Below are 21,215 nucleotides of genomic sequence, written 5' to 3' on the forward strand. Positions count from 1 at the left end.
CCCAGGCAGCGCTCAGAGCCAGCCTGTTTCTTTTGTTACAGTCCTGATTTGGAGGTAGCATGTAGCTGCCTTGCCTTAGTGAGAGCTCAGTGAATTATTCCTCTGAGCTTTCTAGGGCTTGGGCGAAGGCACCCTTTAATAAGCTGTAGCATAGTCCACCAGATGGGAAGGGGAAATCATCACCAAAAGTGTCTTCTTGCTGTTTTAAGTTGTGTCTTCATAGTATTGTAGCACAGAGGCAATCTGGTCATGGAGAAGACCATGCTGGCGCTTGACAAGAGTGGTACAGAAACAGAGCCTATACCCTAGTCAGTTTACAATCCAAAACACAAAGCAACTGTTGGAAGCCCAGTGATGGGGAACTCCAAGCTGTTGTCAAACATCACAGCAGAGAACAGTCTTCAGGAAGAAGCTGAAGAAAAATTATTCTGTAGTTCTGTCATTAACAATGATGCTCTTCCAAATATGGCAGGGAGGGGGAGGAGGAGTGTTGGGGAAGCACAGATTTGTTTGCCTGGATATTTAACAACTGAATGGTGGAACCTGGCTTTGGAGGCTGGTCAGAGACAGAAGTCAACTTCAAAGGCCAAGGAAGAGTTCCTAGGTTGGTTACAGAAGGGGCTTCAAGGTATCTAGAAATTAAGGCAGCTAGTTCATGTTAGATATAGTATAAACAAAAAGGAGACAATGGAGGAATGGTCAAAGTAGAAGCTAAGAAAATGGTATTGCAGTGATGATCTGAGATCTATTTTGAGTTGCCAGCAGTGGAGCAAGAACATGTTTATCAAAGTGAAAGAGGCGATGGTGGGTTACTTTAGATAAAAGATATCTAGCTAAACTTAGGCATGAAATTTTAGCCATGTGAGTGGTTAGGAAAACCATTATCTTAGAGGTATAGTAAAGAAAACAGCTAAAAGATGCCAGTACAACCAAGTTGTAGGAACCTTTAAGCCTGAGGACAGGCAGCCTGGGAAGAGTACAGAGATATTGTCCGGGAAGCTAGGGACCAGTTTAGGAAAGCTAAGGCCCAGTTAGAATTAAATCTGGCAAGGGATGTGTAAGGTAACGGGAAAGGCTTCTATAGGTACGTAGCAAATAAAAGACAGACTAGGGACAATGTGGGCTCTCTCCGGAATCTATCGGGAGAACTGGCTACCCTGGATTTGGAGAAGGCTGAGGTTCTTAATGACTTCTTTGCCTCAGTCTTCACTAGCAAATGCTCTGACCACACCGCCCAAGTCTTGGAAGGCAGATGCAGGGACTGTGAGAATGAAGACCTTAGGCCCACTGTAGGAGAGTATCAGGTTCGAGACCATCTTAAGAACCTGAACATGCACAAGTTCATGGGACCTGATGAAATCCATCCGCAGGTCCTGAGGGAGCTGGCGGATCAAGTTGCTAAACCACTGTCCATCATATTTGAAAAATCACAGCAGTGAGGTGAAGTTCCTGACTACTGGAAAAAGGGAAATATAACCCCAATTTTCAAGAAAGAGAAAATGGAAGACCCAGGGATCTACAAACCAGTCACTCTCACCTCTGTGCCTGGCAAAATCTTGGAGCAGATTCTCCTGGAAAGCATGCTAATGCACATGAAAAACAATGAGGTGGTTGGTGACAGCCAACATGGCTTCACTAAGGGCAAATCCTGCCTGACCAGTTTGGTGGCCGTCTACGATGGGGCTACAGAACTGATGGACAGTGGCAGAGCAGTTGACGTCATCTACCTGGACTTGTAAAAAGTGTTTGGCACTGTTCCGCATGACATCCTTGTCTCTAAATTGGAGACACATCAATTTGATAGATGGACCACTCAGTGGATAAAGAACTGGCTCGATGGCCACATGCAAAGAGTTGTGGTCAATGGCTCAATGTCCAGTTGGGAAACAGTAACGAGTGGTGTCCCTCAGGGATCGGTGTTGGGACCTGTCTTGTTCGACATCTTTGTCAGTGACATGGACAGTGGGGTTGAGTGCTCCCTCAGCAAGTTTGCCAACAACACCGAGCTGTGTGGTTCGGTTGATACACTGGAGGGAAGGGATGCCATCCAGAGGGACCTGGACACGCTTGTGAGGTGGGCCAATGCCAACCTTATGAAGTTTGACCAAGCCAAGTGCAAGGTCCTACACCTGGGTCGGGGCAATCCCAGGCACTGCTACAGGTTGAGTGGAGAAGAGATTCAGAGCCGCTCTGCAGAGAAGGACTTTGGGGTGATGGTTGATGAGAAACTGAACATGAGCAGGCTTCAGTGAGCGCTTGCAGCTCAGAAAGGCAACTATATCCCGGGCTGCATCAAAAGGAGCATGACCAGCAGGTCGAAGGAGGTGATCCTGCCCCTCTACTCTGCTCTCGTGAGACCTCACTTGGAGTATTGTGTACAGTTCTGGTGTCCTCAACATGAAAAGGACATGGAGCTGTTGGAGCGAGTCCAGAGGAGGGCCATGAGGATAATAAGGGGGCTACAGCACCTCCCGTATGAAGACAGGCTGAGAAAGTTGGGGCTGTTCAGCCTGGAGAAGAGAAGGCTGCGTGGAGACCTCATAGCAGCCTTCCAGTATCTGAAGGGGGCCTACAAGGATGCTGGGGAGGGGCTCTTCGTTAGGGACTGTAGTGGTAGGACAAGGGGCAATGGGTTCAAACTTAAACAGGGAAGTTTAGATTAGATATAAGGAAGAAGTTCTTTACAGTGAGGGTGGTGAGGCACTGGAATGGGTTGCCCAGGGAGGTTGTGGATGCTCCATCCCTGGCGGTGTTCAAGGCCAGGTTGGACAGAGCCTTGGGAGACATGGTTTAGTGCGAGGTGTCCCTGCCCATGGCAGGGGGCTTGGAACTAGATGATCTTAAGGTCCTTTCCAACCTTAACTATTCTATGATTCTATGATTCTATTAACCTAAAGAAAGTCTGAATCCAATATAACACCCACACTACAAGCCTAGATCATAATCAAACAAGCAGTGTTGTCCTTAGGGGTAGAGAAGGAAAAAGTGGAGTGGGGTGGAGAGGCTAAGAGTTCTCGTTTAGACTTGTTGTGTTTGAGCTGATGGTAGGACAGCCAAAGACGTTACAGTGAACACCAATATCTGTGTTTATTCAGGAGAAAAGGAAGAAAACTACTGATTTTTTTATCTGAGTGTCTAAATGTTGCAGGGTTTTTGTGTTCGTTTTGTGGAAAAGTCACAGATTTTATATTTTTTTTTAACTTCTGGTAGTGGCATCATAAATCTTCACAGCCCTGTCAATTAGTTAGTATATTTGGGTACAACCAAAAGGTACGGTGAATACGTACAAAATTGTTGATCATCAGATATTTCTTGATATAGGGGGAAATGGACCACCTCTGTGTTTATAGGAGTTCTAGTGATATGTAGGATTTGAAAAAGGCTAAAATGTCTTGAAGGATGCGGGAATGATGTGAAACTGGCGGGCTGTCACATGTTGTGATCCTCAGAATACAGGCAAGTTGGAATAATGAGGAAGAGAGGCACAGCGCTTTTTTGTTAAATTTCCAGCCTCAGCTACAGAACAAGCCACAGTCAACTCTGGGGAAGCTACTGAGCATTAGAGAGCTCTGGAGTCTGTGCTAGTTCCTGGTATAGCTAGAATCTGAGTGGCAGAAAGGTGGTTTTAAGACCACATTTCTCCACATTCCTCTTGGCTACTCCTTCTCTTTCAGATGCAGAAATCATCCCTCCTTTACCATATTGCTTAGTTTTCATTATTACTTCTTTACTGGTTTGGATCCTGAAAGAGAAAATAGAATGGACAAAAAAAAAAGAGAAAAGAGCTTAGGATTATTCTAAGCTTGCTTTGATAAGCTGCAGTCACATCTCTGATAGCGTATGTAGTGGGTCATTTGAGGTTAGCAACTTATTAGCGCCTTTTTTATATATATTTATTTATTTTATATATTTTTTTAATTTTTTTTTTAATTTTTTTCTCACTGGGGAGATGGTGATGATGGGATGCAGATGGAAAAGTGGCAAAGGGAGTAGATAGGATGCTGCTGCACACAATCTCTCTGCTCCTTTACAATAGATGAAATTATTCTTGTATTAAGCATTCAACTTCTTAAAGACCAAAGTCTTGTCTCCTTCAAGCTCTGAAACTTAACCAGAGATTCTTAATTTCATGTCTTGGCTTGTAGCAGGGGCATGAGATATCACACAAGACATGGACTTTGATGTCTTTATGAAAGCAAGTAATGGCCTGAGAAAATTTTTGCAATCTCTTAAAGTATATGTGTAGTGAGGAAAACAAGTAATGAAGAAATTTTGTTTTAACACAACTTGCACTTGGCCTCATACTGAGTTGCAGAAGCCTGATGTTTCCTTGCTTTCCCAGTGCCCTAGCAAGCAGAGGGGAAACTGGTGGTGGGGACAGCATGGTGTACAATGTGCAAGGGGCCACAGGTGCTAATCCCAGCTCTAATATTGGGTAACTGTAACCCTGGGCAAATCACTCTGCTTTACATATGCCTCTCAGTAAAGATCAGGAGGTTAATACTTGCAACACTTCTCTCATGTGAAGTGTGATGATTAGAAGAGCTGGTGTGTGTCCAGAGCTTCCAAGACGTGAGAGCTAAGTGCTCTTACAGAGCCTTTTGTCCTAACATAGCTCCTCTCTGTATTATCACAGCAGGTATGTGTGCATGCTGCCAGCCAGAGGCTGGGTCTTCCCTTTCCTTGAACCTCCTTGCAGTGACTATTACAGAGCAGGGTTTCCTACATTTTTACAGTGTGAAGACTGATGCTGTCAATCTTAGGTAGGCAGGATTTAAAAAAACAGCTTCATTCACCAGTAAGGTACTTTCATCTCCAAATGTAATAGGAGACTAGTTCTGCTTACTGGTCTGGGATTTTTAGAATTTGCTCACTTGCTTAGAATAAATGGGAACAGTAGTACCATAGTGAGATGAGAACCTGTCATATCTGAGAAAGAGAAAAGGAAGGGGAAACTTGAGAAAATACTGCTTAATGGTTTTCTCCCCTACAGGCTGTGAGTTATTTACCTTCTCCTGGATCCTCTAAGAGCTGGTATTGGCATACTTCCAATCCTGTAGGACTTTGCTAAAGTAAAGGATTTTAGATGCTTATATGTGGACTCAGGAGATCAGGATTCTCTTCTGTGCCACAGATTCAGGAAATATGTGGCATCTATATGTCTTAGTTTCCAGCCTCCTGAATAATGCTCTTTCTTTGCTTTTTCTCATTGGCTTTCAGAATGTGTATTCTCTTCCTTTACGGAGTCACTCAGGCACACACGCACACAGATAGATAGATACAGATATACAGCATTCACAGAGGATTGTGTAAGCTGTACAGTGATAGAACCGATGCAACACTTGGAAATTTTTAAACCCCTCTTGTTGGCCTGTTTGGAAATAACGTGTACTAGTACTGTGCCATGTAATGTGCCAGCAAAGCATTGGCTTGCACAGAGATGGAGGCAGGTGCTGAATTATGCCCTTGTTTAATCGAAAATCTCCTAGTTGGGGGCTATCCTAAAAAAACCCCACATCATACTGGAGGGAATAGGATTGGCAGGTGACCAGCTGTAAATCCAAATTCAGAAATCCTAGCTGCAACATAACCATGTAGTACTTGTGGCATGATCCCTGCAGCATTTATTTCTTGCACTTGACCACTGGGGAATGTGTTTGTCGTCCTTCTCGCTCCTGTCACGTTAGGGGCTTTGTCAAATCAGAGTACATCGTCATTGTGCTTTTCTCTGTCCCTTGACTTGTCATAGGCACAAATCTTTTTCAAATGTTCTCCTCTGTTCATTTCCATTATTATATCTGGTGCTTCTAGGTGGCAAGCAAAAATGAATAACCTTGTAAATGCTCCCTGTCTTTCAATTTGTTTTATTTTTCATACAACGTGTCAGTGCATTTTTGTCGAGTGTTTTTAATAAGATGAAGTTGATGAAAATAAATTGCTTTACAGTTCCTGCTGTGGGTGACAGAAATGCTGGGTCTGTAATTTTCCAAAACCATGCATTTGAAACCAGTGTGGAGGGTGTTCTGTATGCCTGTAACTGCAATCAGCTTTGTAAAATACCTCCCAGAAAACGCAAGCAGCTAGCAGTTTGAATTTTGGGGGCAAGATGCACTGTTGTATCCAGCTTCAGTGGAAGAGGGAGATGTCAAGGAGAAATTTAGGATTGATTCTGTGCCAGGCTTGGGTCTGCCATATGGGATAGTTAGCCAGATCTGCCCCTAGTATGAGAGAAAGAATGAATTATAGAGCAAACCCTCTTACCAGAGTGTCCATTGGCCAAGGCTTGGAAAGTAAGGATTTGGACTTGAAAATGTGAACACCCCATTGCCCATGGCTACTGCATGTCAGCTTTCTTCTAAGCGGTTCAATATATTGCTCAAGAAAACATAATGCAGATAAATGGTGATCTCCAAATAATGAAGGTGTAGTCAGTAGACAGTCTGGTAGCTACTCATCTCTTCTTGGAGAGAAGATAACCCACCTATTCCAAATGTGATTTTCAAGTCAAGAATTTTCTCTTTCTTTTTACTCCTTTTAATTAAAGAATGGGGAAAAAAAAAAAAAAAGTATTTTCATATTTCTTATAATTGTTTCTGTTTTGATAAAAATTGCACAAAATGCCTTTTTAAATCCCTAAAGTTTGTAATTCCAGTTTGTTGTCCATTTTTTTGTGCTTTTGTACTACTTATTTAGCTGGCAACACAATGTTCATGTCCATTTGTATCTGCATTCTCTGCTGCACTTCTGTAAGTCAGCACTCTCCTTATGCTGGTTGGGAGCTGGCGCATGGAAGTTGCACAGGAGCTGATGATGGACCAGGAGGTCATGTCTCACTTTTGCAACTTCAAAGCTAATGCCGTTATCATTAAGCCAATTTTATTTCCCTTAGGAAAGCTTTTATTCCTTCTACTGCTCTATCTTTTTGGAAACATTGAAAACAGGAATAATTAAGCCCCCAAATTTATAATAATTTTCTCCTCTTTCCATTTCAAATTTAGAAATTTCCTCCAAGATTATGCTGCTTGAGGTACAGACAAGACAGTATCCTGGATTAATTATTTTCATTGTCCACTCAAATTTGAAGAGTTGGATTAATACTGGTAGTAAAACAAGCTTGCTGTATAGCAAAGCATTTAGAGATAGGGATCATACTCCACATACAGTTCAGCCTGGTCTGCTGTGCTGTTGGGAGAAGGGGACAGAGAAGTACACTCAAACTTTGAAAAATACCCAATTCCTGTTTGCAAGTTTTCTGGTGATGCTTCTCAAATAAACTGCCAAAGTTTTGAATGCCCTGTTCAGCCTTGCATTGTCGCTTTACGGAAACCACCTTTTAGATCACATGCCTTGTTGTGCAACCCTGAAACCCACTTCAAAGGAGTTAGGCAGTGAGGGAGGAGTACAGGTTTCTGCCTCTCTTACAGGGTTTAAACCAGCTAACTGAGCCAAAGAACAATTTTTTTTTTCAGTAAAAATAATTTGTTGTTTATACTGCTCATTTCAGACTGAATAAATAATCTTACTGCATAATTTCTTCATTCTGTATTAGAATAGTATATGCTGGGCAAACAAGCAATGAGACAGAAGAGCATAAAATCACAGCAGAGATGGAAAAAGTCCATGGAAGTTTCAAGCAATCCTCTTGCCAATAAAAGTCTATTGTTTAGTCCATATTACATCTGGTTTATTTTTCAATGCTTCCGTTGATGGTGTTCCTGCCAATTCCCTGGGGAAACTATTTCATTCCCACTACTAGGCAACATTTCCAGAGGTTTATACTAAGTTTTCCTCTGCTTGGCTGCTTTTCATTATCCCTATTTGCAACTACTTACAACAAGATGGTCCATCCATGGCAAGTCCTTTTCTTCCAGAAGATTTCACTCTTCTCTCTGTGACTGCCAAGAGCCCTATGTGAGGTCTGGGGTTTCCTCCCTTGCTCCTAGGTCCTTGTTGTGCCACTTTTACTCACTCAGTGTCACGTTTTTCATGTGTGAGTTCCACGGAAGGGCAACTACTTCAGCAAATCACTGCTGTTCAGTAGCAAAAGCTGAATTATTTACAAAGGCTGCACACATGTAGGTTTTTTAAATCTTTTTTTCATAATTTAATTTTGTATTTTCTTAATTGATATAATTATATCAATTCATTATTTCATATATTAAACTATTAACCATTTTTTAATTCCCCCTAGTTTGTTGACATCTGTCTGGACCTCAGGTGTCCAAGACAAAACAGTATGTGAGTACAGCTTCGACACAGCTGCTTTATAAAGGAACCGTCAGGTTGGTTAAGGGACCTGAGGCTTCCTAGTACAGTCTTACTCCACCGTAGCTTTAAAAGCTGCTGTGAAAGCTGAGACCTGATTGTTCTCTTCTTCCCCTCCTGGTCTTTGGAGTCATCTTTGGCTTACAGATTTTCTTTCACTGTTTTATTGAATACTGAATCCAACAGTGGCATGTCTAAAGTTTGCAGAATCCCTGTTAAAAATATTAATCACTCTTGATTTTAAAATTCTGATTCTCTTCCGCTGGTCTTCCCAGAAGTATTCTCCTTGACCTCATGTAAATGAAGGTGTTTGTATGTACCTGTGTGAGTGTGAGTGGGTTTGTATGAGAATATGCTTACAAAATCCTGGCTTTGTTATTTTCTAGGTATTTGGTGCTAGAACATGTGTCAGGTGGGGAGCTCTTCGACTATCTTGTAAAAAAGGGAAGATTGACACCAAAAGAAGCCAGGAAGTTCTTCCGACAAATCATCTCTGCTTTAGACTTCTGCCATAGTCATTCAATATGGTGAGTACAGCCATTTCTAACAGGAATTACCTGTTACATAAAAGCACAGAATAAAGGGATCTTATTTCTTGATACTTTTACTTACTATTAAGTAACTGATGTAAATCTTTAAAAGCATTGTGTAAAGTGCTGATGTATGTTTTAATTCTTGGCCATCTGTGAGAGTGCGCCAGTCACAGATAGACTGTTCATGGAGACGATCGTCCGTCATTTCTCACCAGAGGAGAATTCATTCACAAAGAGTGCTTTAACCAGGAAAACCAAAACCACCAAGGAAAAGCAGTTTAATTTCCATCATTCTTGGGGCACTTGCTAATAACTAAGAATTACTTACACTGTATCAAAATGAATCCCTGAAGAAATGTGGGACAATTACAAATACAGCAAAGTAATTTTATGGCTTCCTTCAGTTTTTGGAAACCTGCTGGATTTTGGCAACCTTCACTGAGTCCCTCCTGGGCATTTGAGTACCATTGCTTTTAATTTCCTTTCCAGTATGGAAGAATTTCCTTGATCTGATTGCTATTGATACTCCATCATATGATTTAACCACCAAGTGTGGTTTAAACTTTTGGGTAGTGTTTTAAATTGGACCAGTTTCTCCTTCATCTTCAGCATTTAAGTAATTTAAATTATACTGAAATCAAGTTGTCATAATCAAGTCTGAGCACAGGAGTTTCTATATAGCTGATGACCCATAAGTGCCTGCTTATTTTTCAGAAATGCAGCTCCTCACAGTTAGATTGGCTGGGGGAGACCTTTAACATTGTGTCTGCATGGCTGCTTCTCCATAGCCACAGGCAGCCGTAGACACCCCCTCTCCAGGAGGTGGAAGGCCACTGATAGATACTGTGGTAGCTGGATTTGTATGATCACTGAGTGATTACTTCTCAGTAACCATACACTGATTTTCTGTACCCCTAGTTTTGTGCTGAGAAGTCACAAACCAGACATCCGTTGGCATAAATGGCCACTGTAAAACTGTATGCCTAAATATTTACCTTGCTTTTCCAGCTCCCTCCCTCTACATCTCTGGATCGTTTCAACAGGAAATACTAATCTGAAAGAGAGCATATTTCTAATAAATTGGAAGGGAAATAGAGCTTTTCTGGAGGATATATTAAGGAGCACATGCTGTTAGCAGAAGAGGCAGTTCAAAGGTGGTGGATCTGGGTGAAAAAAGTCCTGGGGACAATGCCTACCTGGCACTGGCAGGGTTACAGTAGTCACAGAAATTCCCAGAGAGAGCAGGTTGCATCCCCTCACTAGAGGAACTAAGTTTTTTCTGCTGGCAGAGACCTCTGACAAGTTTTATTCTGCAAATTTCACAATTTTCCTCCCTGCTAATCAGCTGCATTGAGTGATGAGACCTTTTTATAATCAGCATAATCCTTGGTAGGTTGTACAGCTGTTATTTTTTATGCACTCCGGGCAGTGAAACTGCTGGTGGATTGCATACATACATGTTTTGTTCCCTACTTGGCTTAACGCTTAGAGACCCAGTGCAAGAAGACTCAAAAATATTTAAGTACAACTGAAGAGAAATTATTTACTCTTCCAAATGAATATTCCATAGAAACATGAAACTCCACTGGGATAGAAGTTTCTATGAAAGCATGCATGTATACCCATGCATTCTAGTCCTTTGGGCTTGTGATGGATACCTCTTGATATGACAGGCTTTAATAAACTGAGTGAGGATCATGGTGAGGCTGTCAGATAGATAAGCACCTCTGCAGGTTTAACGATATGTGGAATTTCCAAGGCAGAGTGTATGCCTCTCTTGAGGAATCCATTTTCCTCTGTTAAACATATTGGATTGTGGGCAGTAGTCTTGTTTAGGAGTAAATCCCCTGTCTTCTTGCCAACTCCCACTGGACTAGCATCTAGTGCTGAATAAGTTAGCAGCAAATCATAAGCTTTCCCTCCCTCCAGGTCACTCTGAGGGTGGTATGTGTTATATTAAACTCTGGGTTATATTCTGGACTGTCATCATTAAACCCTTTTTGAAAATCAGAACATGTATAAATATATGTATGTGCATGTGTGTGAGTATAAAAGTTAATGTGCTTTCCTAAGCAATGAAGCCTGACCTTGTCCTGTCGTGGGGCAGTGAAATGACAAATCATCTCATCCGCCAGGTTATCCAGTTATGACCACGCTGAAAAATGAAGGCTTCTGTTTTGGTTAATGACTAAATGTGGGTGCCTCTAACCTGCTGGCAGAATAGATTGATAGCCTGGCGTCCCCAGCCCCATATTATTGTCCCATCTTCTTCCTGTACCTCCCAAAACACTCTGGAATATCTGTGGCTTACTTTCACAGCAGTGTGTAACCACATTCAGCTTTCACTGCTCAAAATGTATTGATGCACCAGGTTTCCCTGATCAAAGAATCAGAAAGGATTCCCTAATCCTCTCATCAGTAAAAGGTTTCTGCTGCTACTGTGTGGAGAGATCCCCTGTGTCTGAGATGTGTTTTCAAAAAAGCAGCTCAGACAAGGAAGCACAATAGGTTTGGAGCTTGAGTCTGTGTGTTGGTTTGAAAAAGTTTGAGCTTTCTGTTCTTTACTTAGCAGAAACAGTGGCAGAATACGTGATGTACCTCACTCCGAGGTGGAGTCACTTATGGGGTTTTGTGGTACAGGTTGGCTATGGGGAAAGCTTATAGGTAGCCTACTGTAGTGTTCTCTAAGGACTTTTCTGTGTATAGAGCATTGTGCAATGATAGGGACCCATAAGCAACTGTGGGTACAAACAGACAGCACCATGCCAGAGGTATTTATGGGATCCTGCAAAATGTATCTGTGTTACCTTTCTGCTTTCCCTGAGCTGGCAAGCCAAGCAGTTAGCTCAGTGATGCAGCATTATTGCTTCTGCTTCCAGCTCTTCCTCTGTACTAGCTCTGAAGGCTCTGCACCATGCTGCAGTGCCCAGAGCAGACATGCTCAGAGGTGGTGCAAGAGGTGACAGAGGAACCTGGGGTTCCGTGGACATCAGTGTAAGACCATCCTAGCCTGGGAAGTTTTCTTTGGACAGAACTGATGGCTTTTCCCAAGCTGCCATTTACCTAGTGCTGGGTGTCTGCTCTCCTAAATTCAAGGCCTTTAAGATGTCTCAGCTGGGTGGCCCAAAGTAACAGTCCCTTTTGAATATCCCGCCTCCATACTGTGGGAGACCTCTAAGCTAATTCAGTGCCGACTGAATTTCTATTGGAAACAATGTAGGAGCACATATCGGGGTAGGTTGCAGATCCTTGCTTCCCTCAGGAAGAGTCTCTTTTCTCAGGAGCGAGGGAATGCTGCAGCACCAAGTGAGGGTTGAGCCTGGCGAGGGGAGCTGGCAGGCGCCTCATTGGCTGGGCGTGACATCACCGGCAGGAGCTGGGATTGGCGGCCAGCACATTTTGTGTGTGTTGGGTTTTTGCTTTGGTCAAGCTCATATTTGGTGTCTGTATCTCACAAGCTGACAAATAAAAATATGATTACAGAAAATGCCCCGTGGCAAACCTTATTATGGCTTCAGAGATAACAGATAATGCCAATTACTGTGCAGGGCACTGGTGACATGGAGAGGAAATCCCCTGCGGTAATGAGCAGCGAGATGATTATTTCATTTTATTTTTATTTTGGTTGCGTTTCATTTTGTGGGGTTTTTTTCCCAAAGCATGCACAAGAGGGGTTAAGGCAGGTTCTTTATGAATATTGATAAATGACAATTTTGAGGGCCCTTTCTCCTTTCATTGCCTGGAGCTGTGCTTGCTTGAGTACGCACAAGGCTCTTGCTGAAGTGCGTCTGTGTGTGCATGCGTAGGCATGGGGGTGTGTGACTTAGAGGGCTGAGGCAATGAATAAGAGCTTTGTCTGACTTTGCCTTGTGTTCTTCCCGTCAGTGCAGGGGGGGGAAGTCTCCTTATAAAATAATGCTTCAAGATTTCACAGCAGTAGTGCCAAAATCTCTGGTATATTCCTGCAGGCAGGAGCTGCATAGCACTGTCAGTAAAGGAAGCACACTTTTGGGGGAAAATCTGGTGTGTCTTCAGGAAAAAGAGAAAGCTGAAGAATGCCAGGTGCCATGTTCTGTCAGATAGAGCCATCCTCCTTGTAACTCCTGCTCTGCCTTGCTTGCTTCATTTGTAAGGAGTGTGCTGTGGTATTCTTCAGAGATGGTCTGTCAGACTGCAGCAGCTGGACACTTTGAAATCATGACTTAAGGCCTCCAAATGTGAAACTGTTCTAGAAATTGTGGAGTTTAACAAGGTTGGTTTCTGGTTTTTTTCTGGTCCTTGAGTCTTTAGGTTTTCAAGTTTTCTTTCATACCATCAGAAGGGAGAAAGATACCTTTTTCCCCTGTTCAGAGCTGAGATTCACCAATCATTGCCTGAATCCTGGAGTTTCAGTTCTGTGATTGAGACACACTATAAAGCAATGAGGAATTTTCAAATTTCCCTTGTACAGGGAACCGGAAAAAAAGCATCAAGTACAGCAGCTGCAATGCCAATGGCAGAGTTACCCGCTCAGCTAAAACGGATTTTCGTAAGTTTACTTCTTTATATAAGCCACTGGAAACTCAGAAATGGCATACTCATATTGTAAGCATAACCAGGTAACATTCTCTGGCAAGTACAATGGTGGTGATCAGAACTGACAGTCTGTTCTGGCTTTGGAATACATGAATATACATTTTGAGGTGAAGTTAGTAAGGAGAAGCAATATATTTTGATAGATCAATGAAAATTATTGTTTAAAAGCAAGCAAGGTGTTAGACATACAAACTCTTCTCAAGGTCTCCTGTCGTGTTTATAGGTGTTGTCCTTTTTCCTAGCTATAACTATATTTACTTTTTCTGCAGAATTCTGTGAAAACTTACTAAATTTGAGCATAGCAACCATAGCTCTAAACAAAGATTCTTCTGTAGGTAGATAAAAGTTACGTGTTCGGATCTGGTTTGCAGAAGCAAGAGAAAATAAGATGAAAGGCATTTCTGCTCATGAAAATTAAAAACATTGCTTCTCATACTATTAATTATTACTGATAAATTATTTGCATCACATCAGGCACTTTTAAGAGGCAAACTGCAGAGCAATTATTCTGTAGTGTGGCCCTTCTGGGAGTTTGGGGTCAGTAAGAAAAGCATTTGCAAAGTAGCCAACAATTTGATTAGTACAAATGACCTGCAACTACTCCAATTAGGAGGTTTCTTGGGTTAGAAATCTATGACCTATAATGAGTTGTCATAGAAACTGATATGAAAGTTTCAGCTCAAAAATCACTTTAAAATAATGGGTTAGTTCATCATCTCATTCCAGGTGACATAGCTCGTTTGAATCCAAAATCTGGAGTCTGTCCCTAAACCAAAAATCTTCTGCCAACCCTAGGTGACAGGGAGAGAGTGTTTTACTTCTCTTTTTTATGTACGCTGCAGTTGCCTGCAGTACATATACAGGGATATTCCCAGAGCAGGAGGGCAGACTAGAAAGGCAGTGGAGGACGCTGAAGGAGCTGTCTGAACAGCATCACTGGGAGCAAGCAGAAAGCAAGTATGGCCAATGTGTAAGTGGGAAGATGGAACATGTTAACACATACGTGTGCGTTTCATTTTCTGTGTACCACCTCCAAGAACTGTGCCCCATTTCCATGGGACAATTTTTTCAGACCTCTCTCTGTATGTACCTTGTGCTGCAAGGGAATCATAAAACCTTTTTTGTAATCTGTAAAAGGAGGACTTAGCAGAGAGTCTGACTGTGTGTGCCTTCCCAGTCATGGCTTGTTTAATGGCTCCCTTTCATTCATACGCTCTCTCTTCAAAAGCCTGCTGTATGCAGGGTCCTGGTGCCAACTTCTTGCTCCATTGTCTTGGTTGAGAAGCTCTGGGAGTCTGTGGCCACCCTGGATCAGGGTTACACTGACTTCTGCAGTGCTGCATTTCTCCTTCATATTCTTTGTCAGCATATGCGGAGCTCAAAAGGAGAGTTTGCCATGTTTGTCAATAAAGAAGCTGCTTTTTTCTCTTCTGACTTTCCAGCCATGTGATAAAGCCCTACACCTTTAGAACCTTTAGAACAAGGAAAGGGTAACGAGTCCTCTGTTCACCTTCAGAGAGAAGGCTGATGCGGTCATATAAGACATGGAGAGCCAGAGAGATCAGCTGAAATGGGACCAAATTAAATGCATTTACTCTGCAATGTTCCATTATGCCAAGTAATTACCACATGCAGTGGGATTTTTGTTTTGTTTTGTTTCATTTTGGCACAAGATAATTCTTTCCAAATATGAATGCATGAGGCTGTCCGGGCTCCTGGGCTCTTAGGTAGATTATAACAAGCCTTCCCTATTCCCATATGTTCTTCTCTCTTCCTTCTGGCATTTGAAAAGCTGTCAATACAAAGATGGGAAATGCAAATGCAGAGAGGAAGTCTCATTCCCAGTGGCAGTGATGCTGGTTCTGCCACTGTGGTGCAGACTCCTGGCCTGACTTCTATCCCCAGGATGCTGCCTCGGCAAATGCAGAGTGGTCCAAAGATGGATAGCAGAGAAATGTTCCAGCTAGAAGAAACCTTTCATTCAGGCACTCTTGTGCGAGCACTGCCTGATCCGCCTGCCAGCCTGACCTCTGAGAGGAGTGCTGCCACAATGCCAAAAAAATACTCACGGTGCCATGAAATTCCTATGCGAACCATCCATACCAGGCACTAGGGTCTGCGTTGAAAGAGGGGTGAAGAAGGGTCAGAGAGATGCAAAACTGCCATACGACAGTTCGTGTATTTTAGGGCCCAGTCAGCAATACATGTAATGATTCTTGACAGAGTCCACACTCTCCTCTCTGCTCACTGGGCTATAGTGAAGAGCTCATAATTTTTCTTGGGTTTATTTTGGTGAGTGTCTGGAGCCATCCCAGATTTCCTTTCACACATGCTACCTCAGTCCCAGGAATCCCCAGGTCCCAACTTAAGGTTTTCAAAATGCTGTCAGATTTGGCAGACGCTGACAATCTTGCCGTTGTCCAGGACTGCAGTCCTTGATGATGGCATTCAGGTGTTCTTTTCCTGGCCATTAACTGGTCATTCACTGACTCTAGAACCTTTCCTTGTCACTCATTTCCTGCATTTTTGTCAAGTAGGTATGGATATCTTGGTACTTATTATATGGCCAATAAGTCTTCTGTCTCCAGTTACCTTGAAAGTTTGATTTCTATGAGAAAGATGGATTTGATAAAGCAGCTTTTGCTTTGTCAGGTGAAAATATGGGCAAATCTGAATTGTGCTGCTCCTTTATCTACCGGATTGTTTGCCCATTGTTAACAAGGCCACTTTAACATGCAGGGTTCATCATGTTTATACAAGACTGGAGATCAAATTTTATGCTCTTAAAAAAGTGAGGCAGAAGGAATCATTGGACTCAGTGATAAGCTAAATGACCAGTGGCTGCTTTGAATGTACACTATTTTGCTGGAAATCTCCTTTGGAAATATCTGTTACACTCCCCAGGTATCCTATTACAGTGTGCTCTGGTTTTGCATAGAATTGACCTGCATTATTTACAAGTTGTGTCTAACTGATTATACGAGACTTCTTTTTGGATCAGAGGAGATACTTTCCAAGACACTGTCATGCCTCTCATGTTTCTCTGAGGGGCTAGAGACTGTTCTTTACAATGGGATAGAGGTAGAATTAACACCTACATGTGTGAGGAATGCTAGAGGAATGTCTTAAAAAGAGAAGAGGAAATGACATAAAGATAAGGCTAACTTCCCTTCCATTATGGGTGTCACCGGACTAGACTATCCTAATGCTGGCTCTTTTGCTGAGTTCAGTTTCTGGTCAGGGTAACTGGTTTTAGTGAAACATTACTGCAAATGAGTGTTGTTTGCCTGACACTCGCATGTGTTGTTGGCTGGCTGTTTCCCACACAACTGTGTTCTGAATGGCCACTGAAGCTGGCCGTTCTGCCTGCAAGGTTCTAATGCTCCTATTTGGACCTTTTATTAGCAAAACATCAGACTCATTTTGCCTACTCATAAGCAAAAAGAAGAGCTGCTTCTTGAGCTCGCCTAAACTGCTTCTTTCATCTCTAGCTCTCCAGGAGTTGCCAATAAAAAGAAAATAAAGCAAAGTCATCACAAATACTGTGCAAGATTCTTGTCTTTGGATATAAAATCAAGTAAATGTAATAGTTCTACAAAAGCACTTGAGTACTAAGAAGCAGGCATGGGTGCACAGTGGTGTTGCTGTGCGTAATGGAGATGAAGAAGTTAGTCAATATATGATACCTTTTGATTTAAAGCAGAAGTTGCCATCCTGAAGATCATGGCCACCTGGCTCTATGTTGCCAAATAATAAGAGAATCAAGCTTTGATAGAAAGAAGGAAATCCTCTTTCTTCCTTTCCACTGCTGGCACCCTCAGTTGTATGCAGCACGAGGTTGAAGGGATTTCTCCATCAGAGCTAACTACCCAAAATTATTTCAAAGCCATGTGCCTATGTAAACAGCTCCTAATAAGGACTTTTTGCAGTAGCATTTACATCAAGGATGTTTTTTTCTCTAGATATCACTCATTTTGTTTCCTGTTGTTGACAGAATATATTGATAGTGTTGCCTCCTACCTTAAGGAGCTGGCATGTGATGTAGTATTTCAGCCCTAAATCCAAGCTGAAATTCTCCTCCTACCTATTTTCCTCAGTCTCTCCCTCAGATTAGGTTGGTATCACTGAAAGTTGAAGATGTTAATTTCCTGCCAGGGGAGTGCAGGCTCAAGCCTTGCACTCATCAGGACTGGATATTTGGGATACAGTCTAGAATATTGCAAAGACTGGATCTTGGATATGTGTGTTCTCCTGCCCTGGATTGGGGGAAAAAAAAACCTGTTAAAATATAATAGGTTGGATGCTATGCTGGATAAAGAATAAGTTTTGGAGTAGGAAAGCTGTTGTGGATAATTTAACTCACATTTTGATCTTCTCTTTACAGCCACAGGGACTTAAAACCAGAAAACCTACTGCTGGATGAAAAGAACAACATCCGGATAGCAGACTTCGGGATGGCATCACTGCAAGTTGGGGACAGCTTGTTAGAAACCAGTTGTGGGTGAGTGTCTCAGAACATATTGCAAAAATCAGTGATAGATTCCAGACATAAAAGTTGTCTATAGGAAGGGTTTCAATAGAGATATGCAGACTTACGCTGTGCATTGTTATTTGCAGCAAGATAATAAATTGCTATGATGCATGTAGTGTGCAAGATAGCTAAAAGAAGGGGTTTACGTGCTTTGCAGTGGAAAACAGGCCTCTGTAGGAGTCACAGATAGATACAGAAATCAAGCCTTTCAGGTTTGGATTTATCTGCATACACTGGTGTGTGTTTACTTTCACTGGCTGTATAATTTTGGGGAAGCAGTAGTGTTGGATGTTTTAAGAAGAAGCTTTAAAAATATTAGGGGTGAAAAAAAATTAATCTTGGGGTTCTGAAATGGAATTTGCGTGTCCTGAGTAGGCTGCCTGCTTATAGTTCTTCCTGTTCATGCTCCACACACCAAACGAAGCATTGATGTGAAGCATTGACATGCAGGATTGATAGGGAGACAGCAGGGTCCTTTGCAATTACAAGCAGGGCATGAATGTGGACACAAAGGAGACAGCTTGGAGGAATATTGCAAGGGCAATCTAAAAACATTTCCATGGCAATTCAGTGCCAGCAAGAGCTTTCTAGGAATTTCCAAGGGAGCTAGCAATCAGTCCAACAGCTGAGCAAAGCCCTGGTGCCTGACCAGGGCCAGTACATGGTCTCTGGGGGCAATGCCCTCTCATCCCCATGGATTCCAGGGGCACCACTTGACCATGCCCCCCTCCACGCTCCCATAGCTATGGCTTGGTGCCGTGTTGACTGTGCAGTGGGGTAGCTGCAGTGAACTGTAGCAAGGGCAGCAGCTGCATTGAGCTGGCACCACTACACCAGCTTTTAGCTGTCTCTAAATTTGTTATAACAGCGAGCTCAGCAACTGGAGTTACAGACAGTACCAGTAGATTTCCACCTTCTCCCATACAGACCTACTCTTCCTGGCCTTTGGTCTTGTGAATCTGATGACTCCAGCCCAGCCCCATCCTCAGTTGATTACAGTTCATGTTTTTTCAGACTGTGCCAAAGCAATTCAGAGTAGACGTGGAGTCATCATGGTCCCCTGTACAACCCAGCCACTGCCTCTCAGTCCTAAGCTATACAGCTCTGCTTTCCAGGTCATGAATAATGGATAGCAAATATATTTGAAGTTCATGATGTGATCACATGTTCATTGATGAGTACACTGAGACCCACCAATTCCTTCCTATCTGTGTCAAGTTAAGATTTGACCTCTTAACTGCGCAGATGAAAAGCAAGGAGCTATGAGTCTGCACATGTGCTGCTTGCAGCTGTTTTCAAACCTCCCCTCTAGATTAGAAAAGTTCTCCCTGCAGTAGTTACCACAAAGCCTCTATACTGTTTAGATAAAATTTTCCCCCTTCCTTCCATGAAAAAAACAAAAAAAAAGAGGAAGTATGAAAACCAACCCCACCTCACATTGCCCTGCAAGACTTTTCAGACTCCTTCGGAACCTCTCAATAGAGTTCCTGTTCTTATTAGTACCAGGCTCTGTCATCCAGGTCTAGAATTGCACAGGGAGACTTCCTTTCCATAAGCTGTGTTGGAATTCAAGCCTCCATGCTTCAAGCAGAGCCAGCCCCCACACTGCAGCCTTAAAACGCACTAATAAAGAAATCAATGGAACGGAAGAGATGTGCCTGTAATAAACAGAACACAGCAGCAATGCTATGATCTCCTGCCTTGCAGATGCATTTTAAGTGTGGTGCCAATCACTAGGCCTCCGTGTGAGCTATTACACCACTCCATTAATTCTCCTGGCATGGAGCCCAGCATGGCTGATACTGGTGTCTTGTGATCTCTCTGGTTTTGGGGGGTGAAGGGAGGAAGGAAGGAGAATATAACAATATGCCACACTGTTCACAAAGAAAGGCAATCCAGTTATGACTCCCTTTCCCTTGGAGAACATACAGTAACCAACCTCAGAGCTTTTCAAGGCAACAGTTTTAGCTACCCTGGTAGTTGTTACTTTCAGCCAGCATGAAAAGGAACAAAACAGAATGAATCATGGCTGAGATACTGAGCTTTAATGAGATGCTCCTCAAAACACCCAGAAGTTAATTTCCAGAATGGTTTTATCTGTGAACACTGATAATGAGATGAAACTGTAACATTTCCATTGACAGTCATGCAAGGAGTCTCCAGGTATTTCTGTCAGTCAGAGTGGGATGATCAGATAGGGTTGAGCCATGTGATGCAGCTAACTTTGTCAGTACAGAGCAGTTACAGTGCAGTCAAAAAGTCTTTGCTGTCTCAAGTGAACTGCTAAATTTAGTCCAAAGTTTGGGTAGGTTTTGGGTCACCACAGATCTGTGACTGGCCTCATGAAGATAATCATGTAACCTTAAGTATGCCATATTGCATACCTCAGAGTCCATGTTTTCTGGGAGCTACTCCTTAGATCTGCACAGTTTTTATAGCACTGATGGCTACCTGGAGAAAACAATGGAAGTTCAATCCAGTTGTGTTTGTGTAGGAAAGGGAGATAAGGATGGACTTGCTGTTTCATTGACATAATTTGTCACTGTCAGACTGTACATTGGGTGTTGGTTGTAATGAATCCCCATTACTGGAAATGTATGTTGCACAAATATTGCACATACTCAGCAAAGAGGAATAAGCCAGAGTTTTAAGCATGTGTCTTCGAACCCTTGAAAGGAAGAGAAACTGTGTGTAGGGTCTGCAGGAATAATTCTGCTTACAGCAGAAATTGCGCAGGATGTGGTGTCATGGAGAGATGGTCCTTGAAATGCCAAAGTAACACAGTGAGTCTCTGCATTCCTCTGGGAGCAGGGGAGGTCTGTGAGCAAACAGCAAACAAGGAAGGAAGCAGAAGATGTGGTAGGATGCCGCTTCTGTTACTTCATATCTACGGCTCTTCCTCCTCTTTACAGGCAATGTCATGCAGAGACACTCCCCTGTCTCTTTTCACAGCGATTCACAGTGTTTCAGAATGGTAGATGTTGTCCAATCCATCCTGAATTGTCACTAGGCAAGAAGAGTGAGTGCCTTATAGTTAAACCTCAGAGCTGAGGCTGAGGTGATCTGACCTTGATTTCTGTCTCTGCTGAAGGTATCCAGGGTGGTCTTGAACAAGATGCATTACCTTTCTTTTCTTCAGTTCTCCATCTTTGCTAGTCATTGCAGAACACAAGTTGCTCTGAACATAAATTGCAGTCATTTCTGTAGGAGTCTTGGAAAGTAGGAAGGGTTAGGGCATTCCTTGTACCTTGTTCCTTTTTCTTGAACTAAGAAGGCTTATGGCTAAAATACAGGATTGAAAGATGATACTG

At 42.6% G+C, this 21,215-nt stretch overlaps 1 protein-coding gene across 17 annotated transcripts in view; it reads left to right on the forward strand.

Annotated features, from left to right (window-relative positions):
* BRSK2 (BR serine/threonine kinase 2) overlaps positions 1-21,215 on the forward strand; it is a 313,836-nt gene that overhangs the window by 211,436 nt on the left and 81,185 nt on the right. For all 17 annotated transcript variants that reach the window (XM_030482891.1, XM_030482893.1, XM_030482898.1 and 14 more), the window contains exons 4-5: positions 8,652-8,792; positions 17,758-17,874. In XM_030482891.1, coding sequence (XP_030338751.1) covers positions 8,652-8,792; positions 17,758-17,874 — 258 coding nt within the window. The remainder of the gene's footprint in view (positions 1-8,651; positions 8,793-17,757; positions 17,875-21,215) is intronic.

Source organism: Strigops habroptila, chromosome 4 (assembly GCF_004027225.2).
Source record: "Strigops habroptila isolate Jane chromosome 4, bStrHab1.2.pri, whole genome shotgun sequence".
Classification (NCBI taxonomy): domain Eukaryota; kingdom Metazoa; phylum Chordata; class Aves; order Psittaciformes; family Psittacidae; genus Strigops; species Strigops habroptila.